Genomic DNA, 20255 nt, shown 5'->3' with positions numbered 1-20255 from the left:
TTGATTAATAAACTGGGAAAAGTGGTACTCCTTTAAGACTTCTTTCAGACTTGAATCATGCACAGAACTTGTTACTTCAGCGTTATTGTTATAGGAAAGGAGTTGGTTTGGAAGTTGAGTGAATGGGAATAGAAAAATCAGTAGAATTTTATTACCATGAATGGTGAACAATTCCACAGTGGATTTGAAAGGCTTTTAAAGTCTGTTGAGATTGGTCTGCTTCCTCTTTGACTTTGTGTTTTTATAATGGCACGAAGGGGGTTGCTAGTACTTGTCATAGAAGACAACCTTCTTTGTCAGTTTTTTAAAATAAACTTATTTTTTCCTGAGATGTAAGGTAGAAAGAGTTTGTAAGTTTTTAAATATTTTCCTGTGGCCTTTTAATTGGCTAGTCAATCACTGAGAATATTCTGACTTATAATACATAATGACTTATAATACATAAAAAAGTGGGTTTTTTAATTAGTCCCCAAGAATATGTGTATATATGCCAACAAAAGAATACCAAGAATTCCACCAAGAATTCTTAATTCTTGAGCTTTTCAATCAGTGCAACTACGTCCACACCCCATGCCTGACCACAGTGGTGACATAAAAGGTTGCTATTGTAGTCAGTACAGGACTTTGAAGGGACTTTTTCATTAGAACAACTATCACATTCAGCACTAATTCCTTTGTTGGTTTGTAATACAGCTTTCATTTCAAGATAGCAATAGCAATGTATTTTTTTCCTTCATTTCACAAGGTATTTGAGGCATGGATGAAAACCATAATTTAGGATAATAAGTTTAAAAACATTTGTAGTTGTATTCTTTTCATATTTTTAAATTTTTACCTTTTTTTAAAAACTAACAATATGTTACATTGCAAACAGGTTTTTTTTTTTTTTTTTTAAATGCAAAAGTCCCCTCTCCCACTCTGTACCTTTGCCCAGTTTTAATTCCTGGGAGGAACTTATATCAGCAGATAACTGATTTCATTTTACTAAAATTCTACTATTCTCATTTATTCAACTTCCAAACTAGTTCCTTTCCTGTAATGATAAAGTTGTAACAAGTTCTGCTTGGGAAGCTGAGGCAGGAGGATCACGAGTTCAAAGCCATTCTCAGCAAAAGTGAGGTGCTAAGCAACTCAGGCCCTGTCTCTAAATAAAAATACAAAATAGGGCCAGGTATGTGGCTCGGTGGTCAAGTGCCCCTGAGTTTCATCCCTGGTACCAAAAAATAAAAATAAAATAAAATTCTGTGCATGATTCAAAAATAAGTTAAGCACAGACATTCCATCTCTTATAAAAATCCTTGGGTCTGAGGTTGTGGCTCAGTGGCAAAGTACTTGCCTCGCACATGTGAGGCACTGGGTTCGATCCTCAGCACCACATAAAAATGAATAAACAAAATAAAGATATTGTATCCATCTATAACTAAAAAATTTTTTTAAAATCTGTATGCACCTTAAGAACTGTTTTATACCTTCCTTTTAGTAATAATGGACAGATTTCCAAAGTTAATCATAAATAACTCTCTTATTTTTATGGCTGTTTAAAAGTTCCATAATGTGTTAGCCAGCACTCATTGGTGGGCCCTTCACTTTCTATCAGAATAAATAGCCCTGTCGAAAAGAACCTGGTGCCCACATGATATGTGTTACCTCCCTTCTGCAAGTCCTTCTCGTCCGACCCCTCAGTGCTAGGCAGTGTTCTGAAATCTGGGAACAGTTTTGTGAACACACAGACCCTGCTGTCAAGGAGCTCTCCTGAAAACTGGGGCGATAGCCAACAGATGAAGCATACATACACAAGTGTTTAAGGAAGAGTACTTTGAAGAAAAATCACATGGGGATCTTCTTGAATGGGGAAAGGGTAGATTCTGGCTTGAGTAGTGGAGGGCAGGGCAAGCCTCAGCCTCACTGACCCACCATCCACACAAACTTCTACAGTCTGTGGATGGTGGGCTGGGGACTTATACCCCAGGAATGGAATTGAGAACTCAGAACAAGTTGCCCATCTCGGGCAGAAGACAAGTCCTGTTAATCTTTATTTCTTCCCTCTCACACCGAAGGCAGTGTTTTTCAACTTTATTTATTTTTTAACATCATTACCTGTACCCTTCGTCTTTTTCCCCAAAAAGCCTTTTTGGAAGTTTCCCCCCTCATTGTTCCCCACATGTAATACCATTTATATACTGTGGCCATTTGGAGGGCCACAAACGATTATAAAATCTAAGTGGGCTTTTTGCCCTACTTCCCCAAAACCAATGCCCTGAACCCTCACAGAACACGTGGACTCAGCTGTTCTCAGGCTGTTCTCTGCAGGCGTGGTGGCAGAAGCACTTGGACAGAATTGTCTTGGTAGGACTCTTTGTCTTTGCACTAAGAGAAGGAAAAGTGGTCGTTTCCACCGTTTGCACTTGTGTGTAAAACTAGTCGGGGTTCAGGGAGAGTGAAGGGTTAGAGTGACTTAGGAGCTGCAGGAAGCCTGGGCTGAGAACAACAGGAAAGCATCGGGGAGAAGTTCAGAGCCAAAGGAAAGGTCTTCTCGTTCCCAGCCCTGCTGTGTTCCCATGTTGCCTTACTCATTTAGCATCCCCATGACATTTAAAAAATAAACACATTCAGCACTTCCTGGGTTACCAGGGTGTGAACAGCACTTCTCACTGCCTCGGTTGACACATCTGCTCAGTCGGATCTCACACCCCACGCAGTGGATGTGGTTCAGAGGGTCAACACAGAGCCCCTTGGGTCAGAGTTAGTCCTTCTCCCGCCACATTCCCCACGTCTTGCCACGTGCATGGCAGTGTGTGGCGGCCTTGGCTCCGCCCACTCCCTGCCCTTGGAGCACAGACCCCTTAAAGGCAGGAACAACATCCAGCTGATCATCTTACTCATCAAGCACTTGGGCCCAGCAAAGTGCCTGGGCTCAATCCCCAGGACCACCTAGTTTCTAGTGTAGTGTGTGGCCCAGAGCCCAGTGAATGATGGACAGGCAGGTGAACAGACAGGTAGACAGACTGATGAGCACAGATTGAGTGGGTTTCTTGAGTGAGGAGATCCATGGGCCTTTCCATCAGTAATCTGGTCCTGTGGATCCCTGCAGCCTCATTTCTAGGTCACTAAAACTGATGTCGTCAAGGTACTAGGAGGCTCCTTAAAGAGACCAGGTCACAAGCTCTTCTCTGTCCTTGTACTGCTGCTGCTTTCACTGTCCCTCCCCAGGTTGGTTATTCTGTTGCTCTTCTCTTCAGCTGAGCAGCAGCTCCGTCTCCTTTCAGTCTCTCCCTGTACCTTTAAAGGAAGGGGCCCCAGGCCTTCCAGAGCCTTCCAGAGCCTTCCAGAGTTTGTGTGTGAGAAATGCTCGGTCAGCAAGAGCTGGTTTTATTGTCTTACTGCTGCCCTTTTTTTTTTTTTTTTAACTGTCTTCCATCTTTCCTTTGTTTTGATTTTTCAGCTCCAGGGACTGAGCCACAATGTGATCTTCACCTTGGATTCCTTGTTAAAAGGAGACCTAAAGGGAGTCAAAGGAGTAAGTGTCCAAAATTCAGAACTTTTGATTTTCACTTTAACTGGAAGGATTGATATTTTTTTTCCTGTTAAGGTCATAATAGTACTTGTACTTGAGAGGTACTCTGAACATGTTTTAGCGTTAAAATAATGTTCTTCAAAAAACGATCGTTGGAAAAGATGTGCTGCTTGATACAGGGTAGAGAGAGAGGAACGAGAGTAGGCACTTTCAGGAGATCTGTGAGCACCTCAGTTGGTGGGCCTGTGTTGGCTCCTCCAGTGTGACCACCACTGACCAGCCTCGTGGAATCTCTGGGTCCCGCTCTGGGGCGGCATGACCAGGAGCACCCACCTTGCCTCCCTGTCAGGCTTCTGTGTGTAGTAAGTGGTATAATGTGCACCAAGCCTCTTGGGAAAAGTTTCAAATGGCCCATAAAGGAGGTCATTTTTGCTAAAATGTTATTTCAAAATTATTTGTCCTTTTTAAGCAGAAATAAATCGAATTCAGTTTTGTTTTGTTTTGTTTTGTTTTCTCTCTCTTTCTCTTTTCTAAGGATCTCAAGAAGCCATTTGACAAAGCCTGGAAAGATTATGAGACAAAGTTGTAAGTGTTTTTTGTTTTTGTTTTAGGTATTAGTGCTGTTTGTTTGTTTGTTTGTTTGTCCTGAGTTTCATAAGAAAGTAACTGGGAAAAGGATAGAGCCCCTAATATCTTCTTAATAAAACACTTAGTATGCCCTTGGAAGACCTAAATTGGGGGTGCTGACCTAGTTTAAAAGTAGTTATGGCCAGGCCCAGTGGTGCACCCCTGTAATCCCAGCAACTCCAGAGGCTGAGGCAGGAGGATTGCAAGTTTGAAACCAGCCTCAACAACTTAGCAAGATCCTGCCTCAAAATAAAAAATTTACCAAAGGCCTGGAGATACAGCTCAGTGTTAAAGTACCCATGTTCAATCCCTAGCACCACCAAAAAAAAAAAGAAAGAAAAAAACACAATGTGGTAGCCATCAAGCTGGCATTCGCTCCAGGTCTGTCTACCCCAGAGCCTGAGCAGCAGAACATGGGCATTGGGGTGAGACCAGAGGGAGGGATTAGGGAAGTGAGCACTTTGCATGCTGCCTGGCTGGTGTTCATACCATAGGTATTGCACCATGGCCCTTTGTTACTACTCTGGGAAATTTGTAATATCAGGCAATAGAGTAGGGTGGGAGATGTGTGTATTTTAAAGCTTTTAATAAAATTCTTGGCTGTAAAGTTGGGAAACTGTAAACATAAGAGAATAAAGACATTTCTGGAAGGCAGCAATAGCAGCGGAATGAAAAGAGAAGCAAAAGAAGAACAAGTTCAGGACTAAGCTTGTTTCCCAAGCTACTTTTGTAATTGCTTATGTAACGAGTGCGTTGTTGGGCACTTGCCATCCTAGGGATGCTTCTGTGCATGAACAGCTAAAAATGCAGCTGGGAACCAAAAGGCTCTGACAATGGTTGACCAATGCTATGGGCCATTTCTTTCTGTATGAAAAGTGGGTCATGGGCACTCACAAAATATTCAAATAGTGAGTTCAGTGGGTTTCAGTTATACGACCTTGAGGAAGGTTTTTGCTTTTATAATTTAAATAAATTATTTTCTTTCTTTCTATTTATTTTTTTAACTTATTTATTTTGCACTGGTGATTGAACGTGGACACTTACTCCTGAGCTCCATCTCCAGTCCTTTTTGTTTTGAGAGAAGCTCTTGCTAAATTGCTGAGGCTGGCCTTGAACTTGAAATCCTCTGCCTCCACCTTCCGAGTCACCAGGATTATAGGTGTGCACCACCACACCCAGCTAAATAAATTCTTTTCAAATAATTACTTTCCTAAATAGGTCGATTTCTTTCTTGTGGTGCAGGAAGGAAAACAAAAATTGTCTCTTTTGTGTAATAGGTCTCATTTGTTTACATCACAGAAAACAAAATGACTTTTACGTACACACAGAGAATCTATTATTACCTTCCAAATAACCAAAAAAGGCTGGACATTTTCTATTGTCTCCCCTTGCCATCCTCACTAGGGATTGAAACCAGGGTGCTTTACCGCTGAGCTACATCCCCAGTCCTTTTTTGTTGTTATTTGTGTTCTATTTTTTTTTTTTTTTGAGTCGGTGTCTCCCTAAGTTGCTGAGGCTGGCCTCAAGCTTGCCTTCCTAGTGCCTCAGCCTCCTGAGTCACTGGGACTGTAGGTGTGTGCCACTATCCCCAGTTCACAGTCTTCCATTTAGCACCCAGGAGGCAGTGAAACACAATGGTTAGGACCACAGACTTCAGTATTATTTTTAGGTTGTGATCTTGAGCCAGAATAGTAAAGTATGTTTTAATGATCCTCGCTTGTTAAATAATATGAAAATTACTTACTTCTTAAGGTTTTTTCTAAGGATAAGATAATGTATTGACAGTTTTCAATAGGATAGTCTCTCAGTAAATAGTTTCTACTGGAATTGAACCCAGGGGCACTGTACTACTAAGTTATGTTCCCAATCTTATTTATTTTTATTTTGAGGCAGAGTCTTGCCATGTTGCCAAGGCTGGCCTCAAATTTGCAGTCCTCCTGCCTCAGCCTCCCTAGTAGCTGAGATTACAGGCATGTGCCACTGTGTCCAGCTTTCTATTAAACCTTTTAATAATAAATATTTTATTTGGTCAAAATAATACATGTACATAAAATATCAGTGCTCATTTCAGTGAGGACTTATTGTCACAGCATATTGTAGAGACCCCAAATAGCAATGGTTTCAACATTATAGAAGTTCATCAGAGTGGAAAGTGTTCTAGGAAGGACCCGAGGCCCACATAGCAGTTCTCACCTGTGTTGTCTTGCAGAGTGCAAGCTTGGTGCATCTGTGTTGCACTTAAAGGCACAAGGCTCACAAGTGACACAAGCAGCAGGGAGGGCGAGGGGGCAGTGAGTGTGCTTCCAAAGAAGATGCGGTAGTTCTCGCCACCCTCCCAGCCTGCTGGGCCTCTCTCGTTTCCAACCCTTTGACCTGTTTGCTGTTTTAGTCCCTGTCCCTCAGTGTTCTCTTGCTGTCATTCCTTGGTTCATGTATGACGTGCTGCTGTGGCAGCTGAGGATTTAGCTCCTTCCACAGCCACCATCACCTTCCCAACCCTGTTCATCCAGTGTGGTTCATGCAATTCTTGGTTAAACCATTCGTCAGTGTTTATATTTTCATGAATATCTGAATGGTGTATTTTGATTGGATTTTCATTCTTCTTTTTTAATAGTGGAAACAAACAAACAAATTCAAAACTGAAACTTCTATAAGAACCATTTGTTCTCTCCAGTCTCATACCTCTCTTCCCAGTTAGCCTTGGCCTCCCATCGGGCCTTGTGCTTAAGGGTTGGGTCTGTGAAGACATCCGCTGACAACAGTTTTGTCCAAGGGAATATCCACAGTACCTTGTGGGCATGAGATGATCGTAGTTATAAACTTTCACAAAAGAATTGATCTTTGACCTCTTGGCGATTTTCTTGCCCAAGGCAGCTATAATTTTGTGGTGACAGCCGTCAGTTCCAGCCACCAGAGTGTAGCTGCAGGGGCAGTGTGATCTGCCATCGTTATTGTTCTTCATGATGACAGCCTTGCCCTGAGTGGCGTCCAGCCGGGACCAGCACCACCTTCCTGTTTCATGAACTTGCCCATCTCGACTCAAGTATCTGGGCCTACAGCCTGAATTTCCATTCTTATAGTATGATTTTTTTGCTTTTTTATTTGCTTAAAATATTTTGTGAATTTTTAAAAAATGATCACATATCATATACAAATAAGTGGGAACCAGAAAGACATTGGGGTTTTTCCTTAAGTTAACAATACCAGAAATTTTTTAAAAAGTGAGGTCTTTGCTTTTGACATTCCAAAGGGCAACAGTAGTGGCATCCCAGTAGATGTCAGACTCCTGCAGTAGTATTTCTGCTTAGAAAGTACCTTGCACATATTAAAATAATGTCTGTATCTTTTGTATTAAATTATCTGTCAGTTCCTTCCTTTCTGTCTGTAGACCCCCATGCCCAGAGCTCATCTGATCCGCAGTAAGCTGTCGTTGTAGGCTGCCTTTGGCCTCTCTAGTCTTAAATCTGCTTCCTCTTTCCTGGTGCACCCCACGTGTCTCCGGCCCAACACCTCCAGTAGTTTCCACCAAACAGCTTTAACAGAGGTCGGATTTTCAGGCTCACATGTCCAGATTATCTTCCTCCTGCCATCACACAAAAAGGGAATTCAGCTGAATAAAAAGCCCTGATAGTGTAACCATTCTGTCCGAATATTGAAGGCAGTTCCCTTGTTTTTTAATTGCCAGTGTTGCTAATTTAAGAAAAACTCCTGTTTTCAGACTCCCATTTATACCTATGTGAAATGTGTTTTTTTTTACTTATTGATTTATCTATTAGAAAACATTAGCCTTCTTTTTATAAAAGACAGTATGAAATCTTCATGTGCTATGGTGTGTGCATTCACGTGGAATTTTTATTTCCTCGGCTTTGGAAATATTTTTTTGTAATTCCTCTTGGCTCTTCTTTTTACCTCTTTCTCAAACAACTCATCCTTCAATGTTGAGCTTCCTAGGTTGTTCTTACACTTTTCTTCTCTTTTCTGTTATTACATTACAGTGTTGTTGTTGTTTTGTTTTGTTTTTTTAATATCTAAAAGATCTTTTGCTCAACCGGGTTTTTGAATGTTTTGTTTTAGCTGAGGATTTGACATTTGGTTCCTTCTCTCCCTTCCTCTCCAATTGTTTTGGACATTCTCACTCTGATTTTAGAAGCTGTCCTCAATTGTCTTCTAGTCCTTGGCTGCTTGTCCGTATTTCAGAGCAAGCCACCCAGGGCCTGATGAAATGCTCAGGTTCACCCACAGGAATCATTGAGAAAGCACAGAGCCTCTGGGTGTGAGGTGTAGGGCGCCAAGGTGGCCCTCTGGCTAGGAATATTGCAGATGTCAGCATCAGAGGTGTCTTCAGGGGCCCTTAGCGCCCTGCCTAGAGATCAAGTGTGGTGACATCCTGGAAGTGGCTGAGCAAGAGAGGCAGAGCACCCATGGCTCAAGGCCCAGACTTTTCTCTCCTCTTCAGCCCTACTCTTCCAAACACTGCGAATTCTCTCCTCCCTGTTGTCATCAGTTCTTGTCTTCAGGGAGAGCATGATTTTTTGAGGCCTTTACTAACATGTGAAGGGACCCATAAAGGAAAAAGAAATAGCCACACGTGATCAAGTCACTTCGGTGCACCGAGCACTAGCATTATTAACTCATGCCTGCCTCCCCCCCTCCCCATTTCTTCTCAAACTTCTGCAACACTCTGCACCTGTGTCAGTGCACAGGGAACTGAGATTTATTCTCTTTGTGCTAAAATTCTCACCATCATACCTCTTGACAGCCACAGGGTCATGATCAGAGAGTTGCTTAAATACAGCATTAGTAAATTAGAATGAATCAGCCAGATCTGCAGTAGACTTTCCATTGTTGAGAGTGAGTTTTCCCTGCATCTGTATATAGACGAGCATACTGGCTTTCTGTGGTGTCTGGTTCCCCACTCTGCTACCACTACAACTTAAAGAAGACTAGAGGATGAAGTGAATTAATCTTTACATCCATGATTCTTCTGAAATTAGAAGCTCATTTTCAAATTTAAGTGGATTTTTGGACAGAGTTATGATCATTGCTGTGACCAGCAAAATGTCATCTGTCACCCAAGTGCTGGCTTCATGTACTGTAGATTTAATGTGACCTGCTTCTTTTTTTCCTGGTACCCCCTCACCCTTCCCTTCTCACTGAAAGATTTTTCCATAGAATCCCAAATTATACATAAGGATTTTTCCGAATCCTTATTTTGTACAACCTAATGATAAGTGGCTAAATGATTAAAATATGCTGTTGGGATGTAAAAATAGCACAAGTTTAAAATAACTTTTGTCTAATTTTTATGCATACCCACAAAGACTCATTATATACTTTAATTGTCTTGAAATAATTCTAAGTCTCATAATCTATCAATAACTCGGAAAAGCCTCAGTTCTTCCAGCTTTCTGCTGCTATTTCCATCATGAAGTGCTTTACCCACAAGAAAAGGTAAAATATCTGAAATTCCCCCTGTCAGCCAAAATATAAGAGAATTTTTATGGATCCATCACGTGTAAAGTTAAATTTAAAATATAAAGTTTCCTAGATGAAAACCCACACAAGGTGTCAGTGCTTTTTAAATTTAGATTTGTACCAAGGGTTGATTCTGTTGATTTAAAAGTTCTTGCCTCCTGATGTTTAGTCATTAAGAAATAATAGGGGCTCTCCTTAAAGGGGAGACCATCAGTGTGTTGGTTTTTTAAGAGTTTCTTTGGGGGAGGGGAGAGTGGCTGGTAGTAGGGTGCTCCGTGGTAGAGTGCTTGCCCAGCATGCATGAGGCCTCAGGATGGACCATTCTACCACTGAGTTATATCCTCAGCCCAAAAGGCTTCCTTTCTGAGCAGATAGTACCAAGAGTTCCAATATATTCTCTGCCCCACCCCACACACACAGCCTCCCCTGTTATCGCCAACTCCCATCAGACTGGTACATTTGATAGAATTAATAAACCAGAAGGATTCACTCTTGGTTTTGTGCATGAATGTGTTTGGAGAAAAATTATATCTGCTTTTATTATAGTACAAAAATTGAAAAGGAAAAAAGAGAACATGCAAAACAGCACGGGATGATCCGCACCGAGATAACAGGAGCCGAGATTGCCGAAGAAATGGAGAAGGAAAGGCGCCTGTTTCAGCTCCAAATGTGTGAGGTAGGAACGGACTTTTCCATCTCTGGCCTGGAGCTTGGTAACTAGCGTCCTGACAGTCAGCAGGCAGTTGGGGCATTAGAGGAGGGGACTCTTTCCTAAGGATTCTAATCTCCGTTTTTCTCCAAGCCTTTTGGGATCCATCATTGCCCTGTTGTCTCATATTTTGAGCCTTGGTCCTATGGGGCTCTTTAAGCCAAAACAGGATTCTTTGGTGAGAACCTTAATGTTGCTTGGGAGTGAGTGATTGGGGGGATAAATTTTGGTGAGAGGTAACACTGATGACATTAAAAATTTAGAGCATGCTTTTCTTAACCATGAATTCAGTTGGAATGAAGGAAAGACTGAAATGAAGGAGTCATTGAGGAAGTCTGAGTTTATGAAAAACATGCAGTCAAGAGCATGCTGCCTAAGCTTAGAGCAGTGATTCTCCAACTGAGTCCCCACCAGACACTAGCTCCGCTTGACCTTAGCCCGTTCTAACCTGTTCTAATGCTGGCTGCTTTGGGGTAATGGAGATGCTTTTGCAGTTTTTGGAAAATATTTAAAATGGAAAAATTTCTCATTTCAAGTTTTTCTCTCTTGAATTTTCTTGTGTTTTCTTCCTTGTAAACATTTGACTCCTTAAACTTGTTTGATCATGAAATCTTTTCTATAATAAAATAAAGTGAGCAAGAAACAATATCAATAGAAAAATCTTGGCTGGTAATGAAAATCAGAACCAGTGCTGTTTAGTTAACTACATGAATTAATAACAGATTATTATTATTTTTATTTTTTTCATTTTTAAGTTACAAGAATTCTTTTTGATTCACGTCTTTGGATTATAAGTTTTGGTATCTTATGGCATGTTTCTTTTCTCTCTTTTTTTTAAGCAGGTGTCAGGGGTAATATTAGGGATTGAACCAGGGCCTCGCACATCCTGGGCAAGTACTCTAGCACTGAACAAGACTCCCCAGCTTTTTAAAATTTTTATTATTTATTTTGAGACAGGATCTCACTAAGTTTCCCAGTCTGGCCTTGAACTTGTGATCCTCCTGCCTCAACTTCCCAGGTAGCTAGGATTACAGGTGTGCGCCACTGCACCCAGTGTCACTTTTCTTGAAGGGACTCCTGTTTTCTGCACAGAGCTGTCTTTCAGGAGCATGTGAACTATAAGTCTGAAATGCATTGCACCAAGGGGGAATGCTCAGCTGTTCTAGAATGTTTTGCTGTGTTTTATTTCCGCTTGTCTAGTAAACTAATTGTGAAAATTTATAAAATGCTAATGCTCTAATCTGTTTGTTTTACACTCTCTGACTGTGCCAAATCCGCATTCCCTAAATCAAGCTCACCTTGTCTGAAGCCACTGAGGCTCTTTGACTTGTGTAGCCCAGTATGGTGGTTTGCCACCTGAACCCATGATTTAAGAACCCTGCCTGAAATTAACAACATAAAATTCTGTTTTATCTCCACAGTATCTCATTAAAGTCAATGAAATCAAGACCAAAAAGGGTGTGGATCTGCTGCAGAACCTTATAAAGTATTATCACGCACAGTGCAAGTAAGTAGATCATTGCAGTCATAGCCTTAGCCCGTAGCCCAGGGAAGGCCCCTTTGCTTCATTGGTTTTCTTGGCTTTTTTTTTTTTTTTTCCCTTCATTTAGGTCTGTATATAACTATATAATGATATTCCACAGCTCAGTGGACAAGAAATGGTGTTGTGTTCTATCTTCAGAGTTTTATATAAATTAATAGCTCAAAATGGAACAACTGACTGGTCATTTGACACGCTGTCTTCCGTTGACATGCTGAACTTGCAGGCCAGCCTTTGCAGCCTGTGTCAGAGACACAGGAGTCCTGTCCCAATGGGGGCCTTTCGCTGGCCCCTTTTCCTCCCGTACTTGCCGTTTTACTGTCAGTGGGTCATTTACACCATGTATTCCCACCTGGATTTGTTTTGGGTGTTTTCTCATCATCTAAATAAGTGAAATCGAGTGCTTTGGGCATGAAGAATACTTTTCATTTGAACATGGATTTCTATGAAATGGTATTATGTTCCGAGAGACATCCACTGTTGTATGCTGGCTCTACTTTTGTTTGTCTGCATTGCAGGCCTGCCTTTTTATTCTTCTCATGATTCTCTGGCAGCGCATCTGTTTACGTCCTCTTTACTTGTTGGGTTAACTTGCATGAGTTTTCAGGAAGAGTGTTATGTGAAAATGTGCCAGTTACTATTAAAGTCTGGTATTAATTGGTAAAAATTATAGAGAAGATAGGGCAAGGACCTTTCCAAAGTGGTCCAGATGGCTCTGATATAAATTTATGAGTAGAATAATTAATGTCAAGGTCATTTGGACTAGGTTACAATGCCTACTCTCCAAAACATTAAATACATAATTCCCTTTGATCTCTTATTCCTTTTAATAGTAGCATTATCTAGACAGATCTTTATATACAATTGAAACATTTAGGGAGGTCAGCATTAATCTTATGATAACAGCATAAGGCTCAAGTCATGTAGTAGATTAGATCAAGTTCTGACCCTGGAGCCGGAGACACGTGATCAGGTCCTTCACTATCAGGTTCTTCACCAAACCTCAGTGTCCTCATCTGTCAAGTTGGGGTAAGGTTTGTAGTACCACTTAGGGTTCTTTTGAGGATGTGAGATATATTTTGTTGTTGGGATGTCTCTCTTTAGGAAAAGCTTTTTAATGATCACATTGTTATTTACATAAATTTAACTTGGTAACTTTTTTTCTCTTTTCAAAAAATTCTACCCTCGTATAAATGTGTATCAAAAATAAAAAGCATATATTTAAGTGGAAATAGCTTCCGCATTTATAGGATAGTGTTTGACTTGACCGATGAAGGCTCGTACTGAAGACTAGGAACTTCCTTTTGACTTAGTAGTAGAGTAGGACAATTATGAAACTTGGAAGGATATTGTGGTGATCCCTGGTTTTAGTTTTGGGTGGAATTTTTCATCTTTCATCAATTTCAATTTTATTAAGAAACATTTTATTGCTTTGAAACTTTTGCCAAAATAAGCGAATCTCTCGATCTTCTGAATAGCAACACTTTGGTAGCAAATCTGATTTAACCTGATTTTAGAAATCTTTTTTGATCTCAGATTTTCTAAGTCTGAATGAGAGTTTGAGCTACACAAACATGAGTTTTCCAAATATAAGAGGCTTTGTAAAATACACGCATTGTAGCCTTGTTAGCAAAGATGAGAAGAGCAGCCCTAACTTGTATTAGCTCCCTTTACTCTTTTATTCTTTGCTTCTCCCTGCTCAGAAATATTTATTAATCTCCTACCAAAGTCCAGCTACTTTGCTGGGTTCTGGGGCAGAAATTAAATAAGGGTTCTCTTCTTGGGACTTAATTGTCTGGTACAGGAATTAGGTCATGCACATCAGTAATAGCAGTGATTCTAAACAGTGACTGGTGACATAGACATAAAAGGAGACACTTCTGGCCAGGAAGGCTGAGAAGGTGGGTCACTGTACCTTGGAGGAGGTAGTAGTACTCACGATTGGACTAGGATGGCTGACTTTTTCTGGTGAGAAAGTCTCCCCCTAGGACAGAGAAGTATGAGCAGAAGAAGAACTCTGCACGTGAAGAACCTTGTGTGCAGTTCTAAGACCTCATGGTAGAACTGGGTTATACTGAAATTCAACTATAAGTTCCCCCATGGTTGGACCCAGAGTTCCATCATAGCAAGATGCCAGGGTGGGGGTTCTCTTTCAAGGAGCATTTTATTTTTTTCCTACTTTAGCCAGTCCCTCAGAACTCCTAATAGGCATGTTGTGGATCTATAAAGCATTCTCTACTCAGATTTTTGTTTAAAAACTTTCTTCTTCTGAGCATTTATTCCAGTTCCCAAATCATTTTCAATACAGCATCAGCCGGTACTCAAGAGTGAATTTGCAAGGCAATACCTCATGTATCATGACACCTTAATGTGGATGCAGCTACAACAATGAAGAAATAAAGGGAGCAGGAAAGAGCTCTTGACTTTTTCTTACCCATTTCAGCTCACCCACTCTAATTACTCCTTACTTCAAACACGAGCATGGTTGGTAATGTGCTGCTCTCAAAACAAACACATCCTCTTGCTCACCTACTCCCTTTACCACCTGGGTTATCACTACAATCTGCATAGTCAAGAGCTTTTACAAACATTGCTCTATTATCCTTCATCTTACAAACAGTAATAAAACCTGACATTTGCCAAGAGCTTATTTTATAGGCCAGGGTGTATAGCCTTTCCAGAATTCTTTACATGCATTTTCTCATTTCCTATTCAGAGCAGTCAGAAAATATAGCTCAAAAAGGATAAAGAACTCACTGGAAGTCTTGTTCATTCATTTAATAGATATCCAAAAAATGTGTCAAAATAGACATAGCAAGCACAGAAAACCAAAGAAAGAACTGGACTCCCAAATTTATAACTTTGGCTTATGAAAGGATGTTGTCAAGTAAATGAGAAGACAGCTTAGAGAATGGGAGAAGATATTTGCAAACCACTATCTGATAAGGATCCAGTATACAGAATGTAGAAAAAAATTCAACAAGACAACTCAATTTTTTAAGTGTGCAAAGATTATGAATAGCCATTTTTCTAAAAGAGATATACAAATAACCTGGAACAAGCCGGCTGCCCACTGCTAGGCTCCAGCGGCCCTGCCCATCACAAGCATTCAAAGGCATCTGAAGAGGAAGAGTCTGCTCTGAAGGAAGCACTTGAGCCCATCCATGGGACAAGGGTAGGAGACACTCCCCACCAGGCCTGGAGGACTTGCTGCTCCCAGGGGGCAGAGCAAGGCCAAGGCAGCAGAAGGCTTGGAATTCTGCTTTGCCCATTTCTCTCACCAGACGCTGTCCCTGCACACTCTGGTTCAGAACTCAGTGCCCCAGCTAGGAGGTGAGCAGGAGCCCCATAATAGGCTGGGGGCTGCCGCCTCAGGCAGTGTGTGACCTGCCTCTGCCTCTAGTCTTTGATGGGGCCTGTGACTGGAGTGTGTGTCCTGGGCAGGAGGATGTGTTGGCCCAAAGATGGGTCAACACCTGGGAAACCATAAGGGCTTGGCACTCTTCTAGAGAGCCCCGGCAGACATTTGGGGGTGCCAAAAGAATGTGACTTGTGATCTTACCATGGACACGTTATGGGGCTTGTTTGATCTTAGAATCTTGTGCCTGGAAAAATAGCCCAACGTGGTTCAGGAAACAGAGAAAGGGTTACAGACCATCTTATGGCAAAGACCAGGGCCAAAGGCCCCAGGATTGGGAGGAGACCAAGGGGGCAGCTTTCCTGAGGGACACCAGTGCTAACTGTTTGACCCATTTTCCCCTGTGCCATCCATGTTTTCCTACCAGCCTCTGTGGCCAGAGTTGCTGCCCCAGCTATCAATATCGACTTCTTCCAGAGAAATAAAGTTAGTTTCTATTTTATATTTAAAAAGAGAGAGAGAAAAACAGCCCAAAAGTACATGAAAAGATGCTTGACGTCGTTGGTCATTAGGGAAATGCAGATCAAAATCACAGTGAGGGGCTGGGGCTGTAGATCAGTGGCAGAGCACTTGCCTAGCATGTGTGAGGCACTGGGTTTGATCCTCTGCACCATAAATAAAAAATAAATAAATAAATAAATAAGGAGGTTCGTTCACAACTAACATAAATAAAGAACATATTTTAAAAACCACAGTGAGACACCACACCCAATACAGCCCTGTAATTAAAGTAATAAACAAAAATAGAAAGATACATATCCATCAGCTAATGAATGGTTCAATAAATGTGGTGTTACCGCACAAGGGAGTTGTATTCAGCCATACAAAAGAATGAAGTACCAATGCATGCTACAACAGAGATGGATCTTTGAAACATGCTTAAGACGCACAAGACCACATACTGTATGATTCTGTGTAAAATGTCTAGAAAAGGTAAATCCATAGAGACAAAAGGCAGATTTCATGGTTGCAAGGGCAGAGGAGAAGGAAGGAAGTGGTGGACACTGCTGTGTGCAAGACATTGGAGGGTGATGGAAGTCCTGGAATTTGTGGTGATGGTTATTTAATGTTGCACATATACTAAAACTACTAAATAGGGCACTTTAAAACTGAAATTTATTATGTGAATTTTATCTCGAGGGATAAAATGAAATTAAAAAACTATAAAACAAATTACCCTCACAAAACTTATAGCTAGAAAGTAATGGAACCAAATCTTCAACCCAGGTCTCCAGCTTCAGAGTACATGCTCCTAGACAGCATGCCAGAAACCTTGATTTGGTAAGCCTGGGATTGGGCCTAGACATCCACGTTTTTGAGGCTTGATTTCCAGGAGTGGGTTCAGGAGTGCCACTTGGATCTGAATTGTTGAATTAGTGCTGTATGTTCAAGCTCATTGGTGCCGCAGATGTGCAGAGTATGTCTGGAAGGAAGTCACCCTGTTACCTGGAAGGCAGGGAATTAGTTCTTGACTCAGAGCCTGAGGCTGGGAGACCAGGCTTTCAGAAGGTGTGAGAGCTAGTCACTTCATTGTTTAATTTGTTTGGTGGGTTGGAAAATAGGTTCTCTTAGCCTTTAGTCAAACAGCATCTCTTTCTAGGCCAACTCAAACAGAATCTGACCAGGAGGATCAGGGAGACACTCTTGTTTTGCTTGGTTTTCCTTCCCCATTGCTGTTTGGACACAATTAAGTAGGCTAAAAATGAAGGACATAGGGATTCTGGATGCTAAGGCTCTGATTTGTTTTCTGAAGATTGTTCTACCAGTGGACAGGTATCCCTATTAGATGAACATGGCTTTGCACTTTGGGCTGTGGGTGTGTTATAGCCTGTCAGTGTAAATATGAGGTCCCTCTGCCCATCAGCTGGCAACCTAAATTTTCTTAGCATCCTGTATCATTAAAATGTGTCTCAAGCTGCTTGATTAAGTTGTGAAGCCAGTCTTGCCTTCTCTAAGGTCAGAAAACTAATGAAGCTCATTTTGGCCTGGGACTGTCACGTGTTGAACTACATGTCTGTGCCTGTTGTGTTAAGCACATTATCTCCAGGGCTCTCCAGAACTCTCCCAGGCCAAGTGATCATCTCCTTTTCCTATATAAGGACTAGTGATAATTACCTATTACGTTGAGTTGCAGTGAGATTTTGTTTTTTTAACTTACTGACTTATTATAAAAGACACAAGTGACCAGGTAGATGATGAGGCACATAGGGTGAGATCCAAAAAGGTCCTGAGTTTCTATCCCCATGGAATTGGGTATACTGCTCTCCTACACTAACCCAGAAGCTCTCTGAATACATCTATTTAGGGAATTTTTTGGAAGCCCCAATATGTGACATGCTTGATTAAATTATTGGCCACTGGTAATAAACTCAATCTCCAGCCCCACTCCCCTCCCCATAGGTGGGAGGAGAAGGAGGATTGAAGGTTCCTCTGCTCTAATCACATGGTTGGTTCTATAATAAAACTTTTAAAAAAGAGGTATTCCCTGCATGGTGCAAAATAGTGACAGAGAAAATCTCAGTTCATGCCAGCTGCTGTTGTGACTGTTGTAATCATTTCTCAATTTGCTGAAGATCTCATCGTATTTCAGTAAATATGGACAGAGAACATGGCTGAGACAAGTGCCAGACAGGTGATTTCCTTCCATTTGGAGGATTTGCACGTCAAATTCCGTGATAGGTAATCAGAGCTCACACTTGTGCTTCACTCCCAGTTGATAGAACACTTTTCGTCTGTAGTAAGTAGCTTGTCTAGTGCTCCTCAAAGTTAATGTGCACTTGTGGAGGTGAGCATGCCGCTCTTCATGTAGGGCCACTACCCTGCCCCAGGACTCACATCTAGCAAGGTTTAGAGCTAGGACATCATGCTTCTGACTGTCCCAAGCCCATGCATTTCCTTGGAACTGCAGCCAACTGCAGTGGAGAGGAAGAGGGGAAGAGAGAAGCTGCTGCCCTCTGAAATGTGACAGGTAGTGGCTCTGTGTCCTTCTCAAGGAGAGAGAATCAGGCATGCAAAGAAAGGAATCACCAGAGGGATAGTGCGGTTGGTAGCATGTTGGCATTTGCTCTTTATGGTTTTACTCATGGCTCTCTTGGTCATTTTGTTCTCTCTGCAACCCATCCTTCATTTCTGCTCCTGTTTCCAAAACTAGAAATTGGCGCTAAGATGACTTTTTCCCAGGAGCTTGCCTTCAACCTGTCCTCCCAGACTAAACAGCAATTATTTAATCTTTTTTGCTTCAGTAATATGCCATGTTTTAGGGGAAAGCTTTTAGAAAATGAAGCTGAAGGAAAAAAAAACACATTTTTTTCACTCAAAAGATGACTGAACTTAGGTATCCCTGGTGTGCACATCAGTGGGATCACACTGTAGATAGCACTTTCTTTGCATTAGGCTCAGATCTGTTTGCTTATTCATAGAGCAGCACCATCCAGTGGAGCTTCCTGCAGTGATGGACATGTTCGTATTCCTCACCGTCAGCCATGAGTTGAGAAGCACAAGCAACTGGAAATAGTGTGGCATGGCTGCAGGCCAACAATTTCTGTTGTTAATTTTGTTTTTTATTTTATTGCTTTTTGGTTTTGTTTTGTTTTGCAATAGCGATGAAACCCAGGGGTGCTTTATCCAACTGAGCTGCATCCCCAGTCCTTTAGGGTTTTGTTTTGAGACAAAATCTCACTAAGTTGCCGAGACAGGCCTTAGAGTCACAGTTCTCCTGCCTCAACCTCTCAAGTCTCTGGAATCACAGATGTGTGCCTAAAGTTTTTAAGGGAAAATAGTAGAAGTTAAAATCAGAAAAGTATTCAAGGGACATAACATAGAAGTTCTTTAATTCTGTATGAAGAAGTTTCACTTGCATCCCTGTAGAATGTGGTGAAAATCTGAAAATGAGGACTTGAATATGTTTTCCAGTTAAATAGTTGACCAAAAAGGTGTCTTTCCCCCTGTCCCTTTGGCTGGAAGACTTTATAAAATAGTGTTTCTTTTAATTTGGTAAAATTTTTCCACCAAAAGATTTCAGCCTTAAAGAATGCTGGCACTTGTAGAACTTGAGAAACCACTGTGAAGGCCAGTTCTCATAGGTCATCTTATTGGCAATGAATGTAGAGAAGAAGTGTAAAATATACCCTAAAATATCTTGCTGTTACTTCATTTGCAGGCACTTGTGGAGCATCTGCATTATGTAGGGCTGGCTGTGGTATGGAGATAAAATAGTCCTCATTGTCTGTAGGGAGACAGAAAAACAGATACAGTCCATGGAGAAATAATGGACAGCGGGAGCATGATTAGAGAAGCTTCCAGTAGAGCAGTGGAATTCGTAAATACCAGTGTCCTGCAGCTTATTGTACTAAGCTGATGTCACACACTGGGCCCCTGAGGGGAGTGCTCTGCCTGCAGTAGGAAGTCTCCCTCTGGTAGTCGACAGGCAAGGGTGCCAAATCAGGGAGGCCTGAGTCTCAGTCGTCTGTCTCTGTGTGAACAACCTGAGTAAGTCCTGTGCTCTCTGTTCTCCATGTACCCTTCTTAAGAACAGGGATGAGATTGAAGTGCTTCATTCATTCCGCTGACATTAGCTCTTGTTAGCATTCAGGCCTTTCTACCTATGTGCTGACATTCCATTTTCCAGGTCCATTGTACTGTTGCTTTGAAGTCCTCTGTTTTAAGCATGTGTTGGAATACAGATCCCTCTGGGGGACTGAAAGAACTCTGACCTCCCTCCTGCCTGTCCCTCCTGTCCAGTCACATCTCTGTTCGTGGTGGCCACTTTGACTTCATGGATGCCAGTAGTTAAGATGTTTTTCTTTCTTGTATTCAAATGTGGCGCAACCAGGGGGAATTGTTCTACGTGTAGATGGGTGGACACATTATGAAATCATCACGTGAGGACTGCAACAGTAATTTGCAGTGACTATGATATCAGATGTGAAATACTAGCCATAATTTGTTGGTAGTGCGTCTTTACAAAATACTG

At 41.5% G+C, this 20255-nt stretch overlaps 1 protein-coding gene and 1 pseudogene across 5 annotated transcripts in view; one reads left to right on the top strand and one right to left on the bottom strand.

The window, feature by feature from the left end:
* The window catches only part of Asap1 (ArfGAP with SH3 domain, ankyrin repeat and PH domain 1), a 324201-nt gene that overhangs the window by 228482 nt on the left and 75464 nt on the right, over window positions 1-20255 (top strand). For all 5 annotated transcript variants that reach the window (XM_046464612.2, XM_046464614.2, XM_046464613.2 and 2 more), the window contains 4 exons: window positions 3443-3517; window positions 4050-4099; window positions 10163-10292; window positions 11747-11832. In XM_046464612.2, the coding sequence (XP_046320568.1) occupies window positions 3443-3517; window positions 4050-4099; window positions 10163-10292; window positions 11747-11832 (341 nt within the window). The remainder of the gene's footprint in view (window positions 1-3442; window positions 3518-4049; window positions 4100-10162; window positions 10293-11746; window positions 11833-20255) is intronic.
* LOC124107024 (large ribosomal subunit protein eL27-like) lies at window positions 6790-7174 on the bottom strand (annotated as a pseudogene).

This window comes from Marmota monax, unplaced genomic scaffold, assembly GCF_021218885.2.
Source record: "Marmota monax isolate L192 unplaced genomic scaffold, Marmota_monax_Labrador192_F-V1.1 WCK01_AAM20220418_F8-fsc00003, whole genome shotgun sequence".
NCBI lineage: Eukaryota > Metazoa > Chordata > Mammalia > Rodentia > Sciuridae > Marmota > Marmota monax.
The sequence above is the reverse complement of the archived record's forward strand: the minus strand, read 5'-3'. Positions and strand labels throughout refer to the sequence as shown.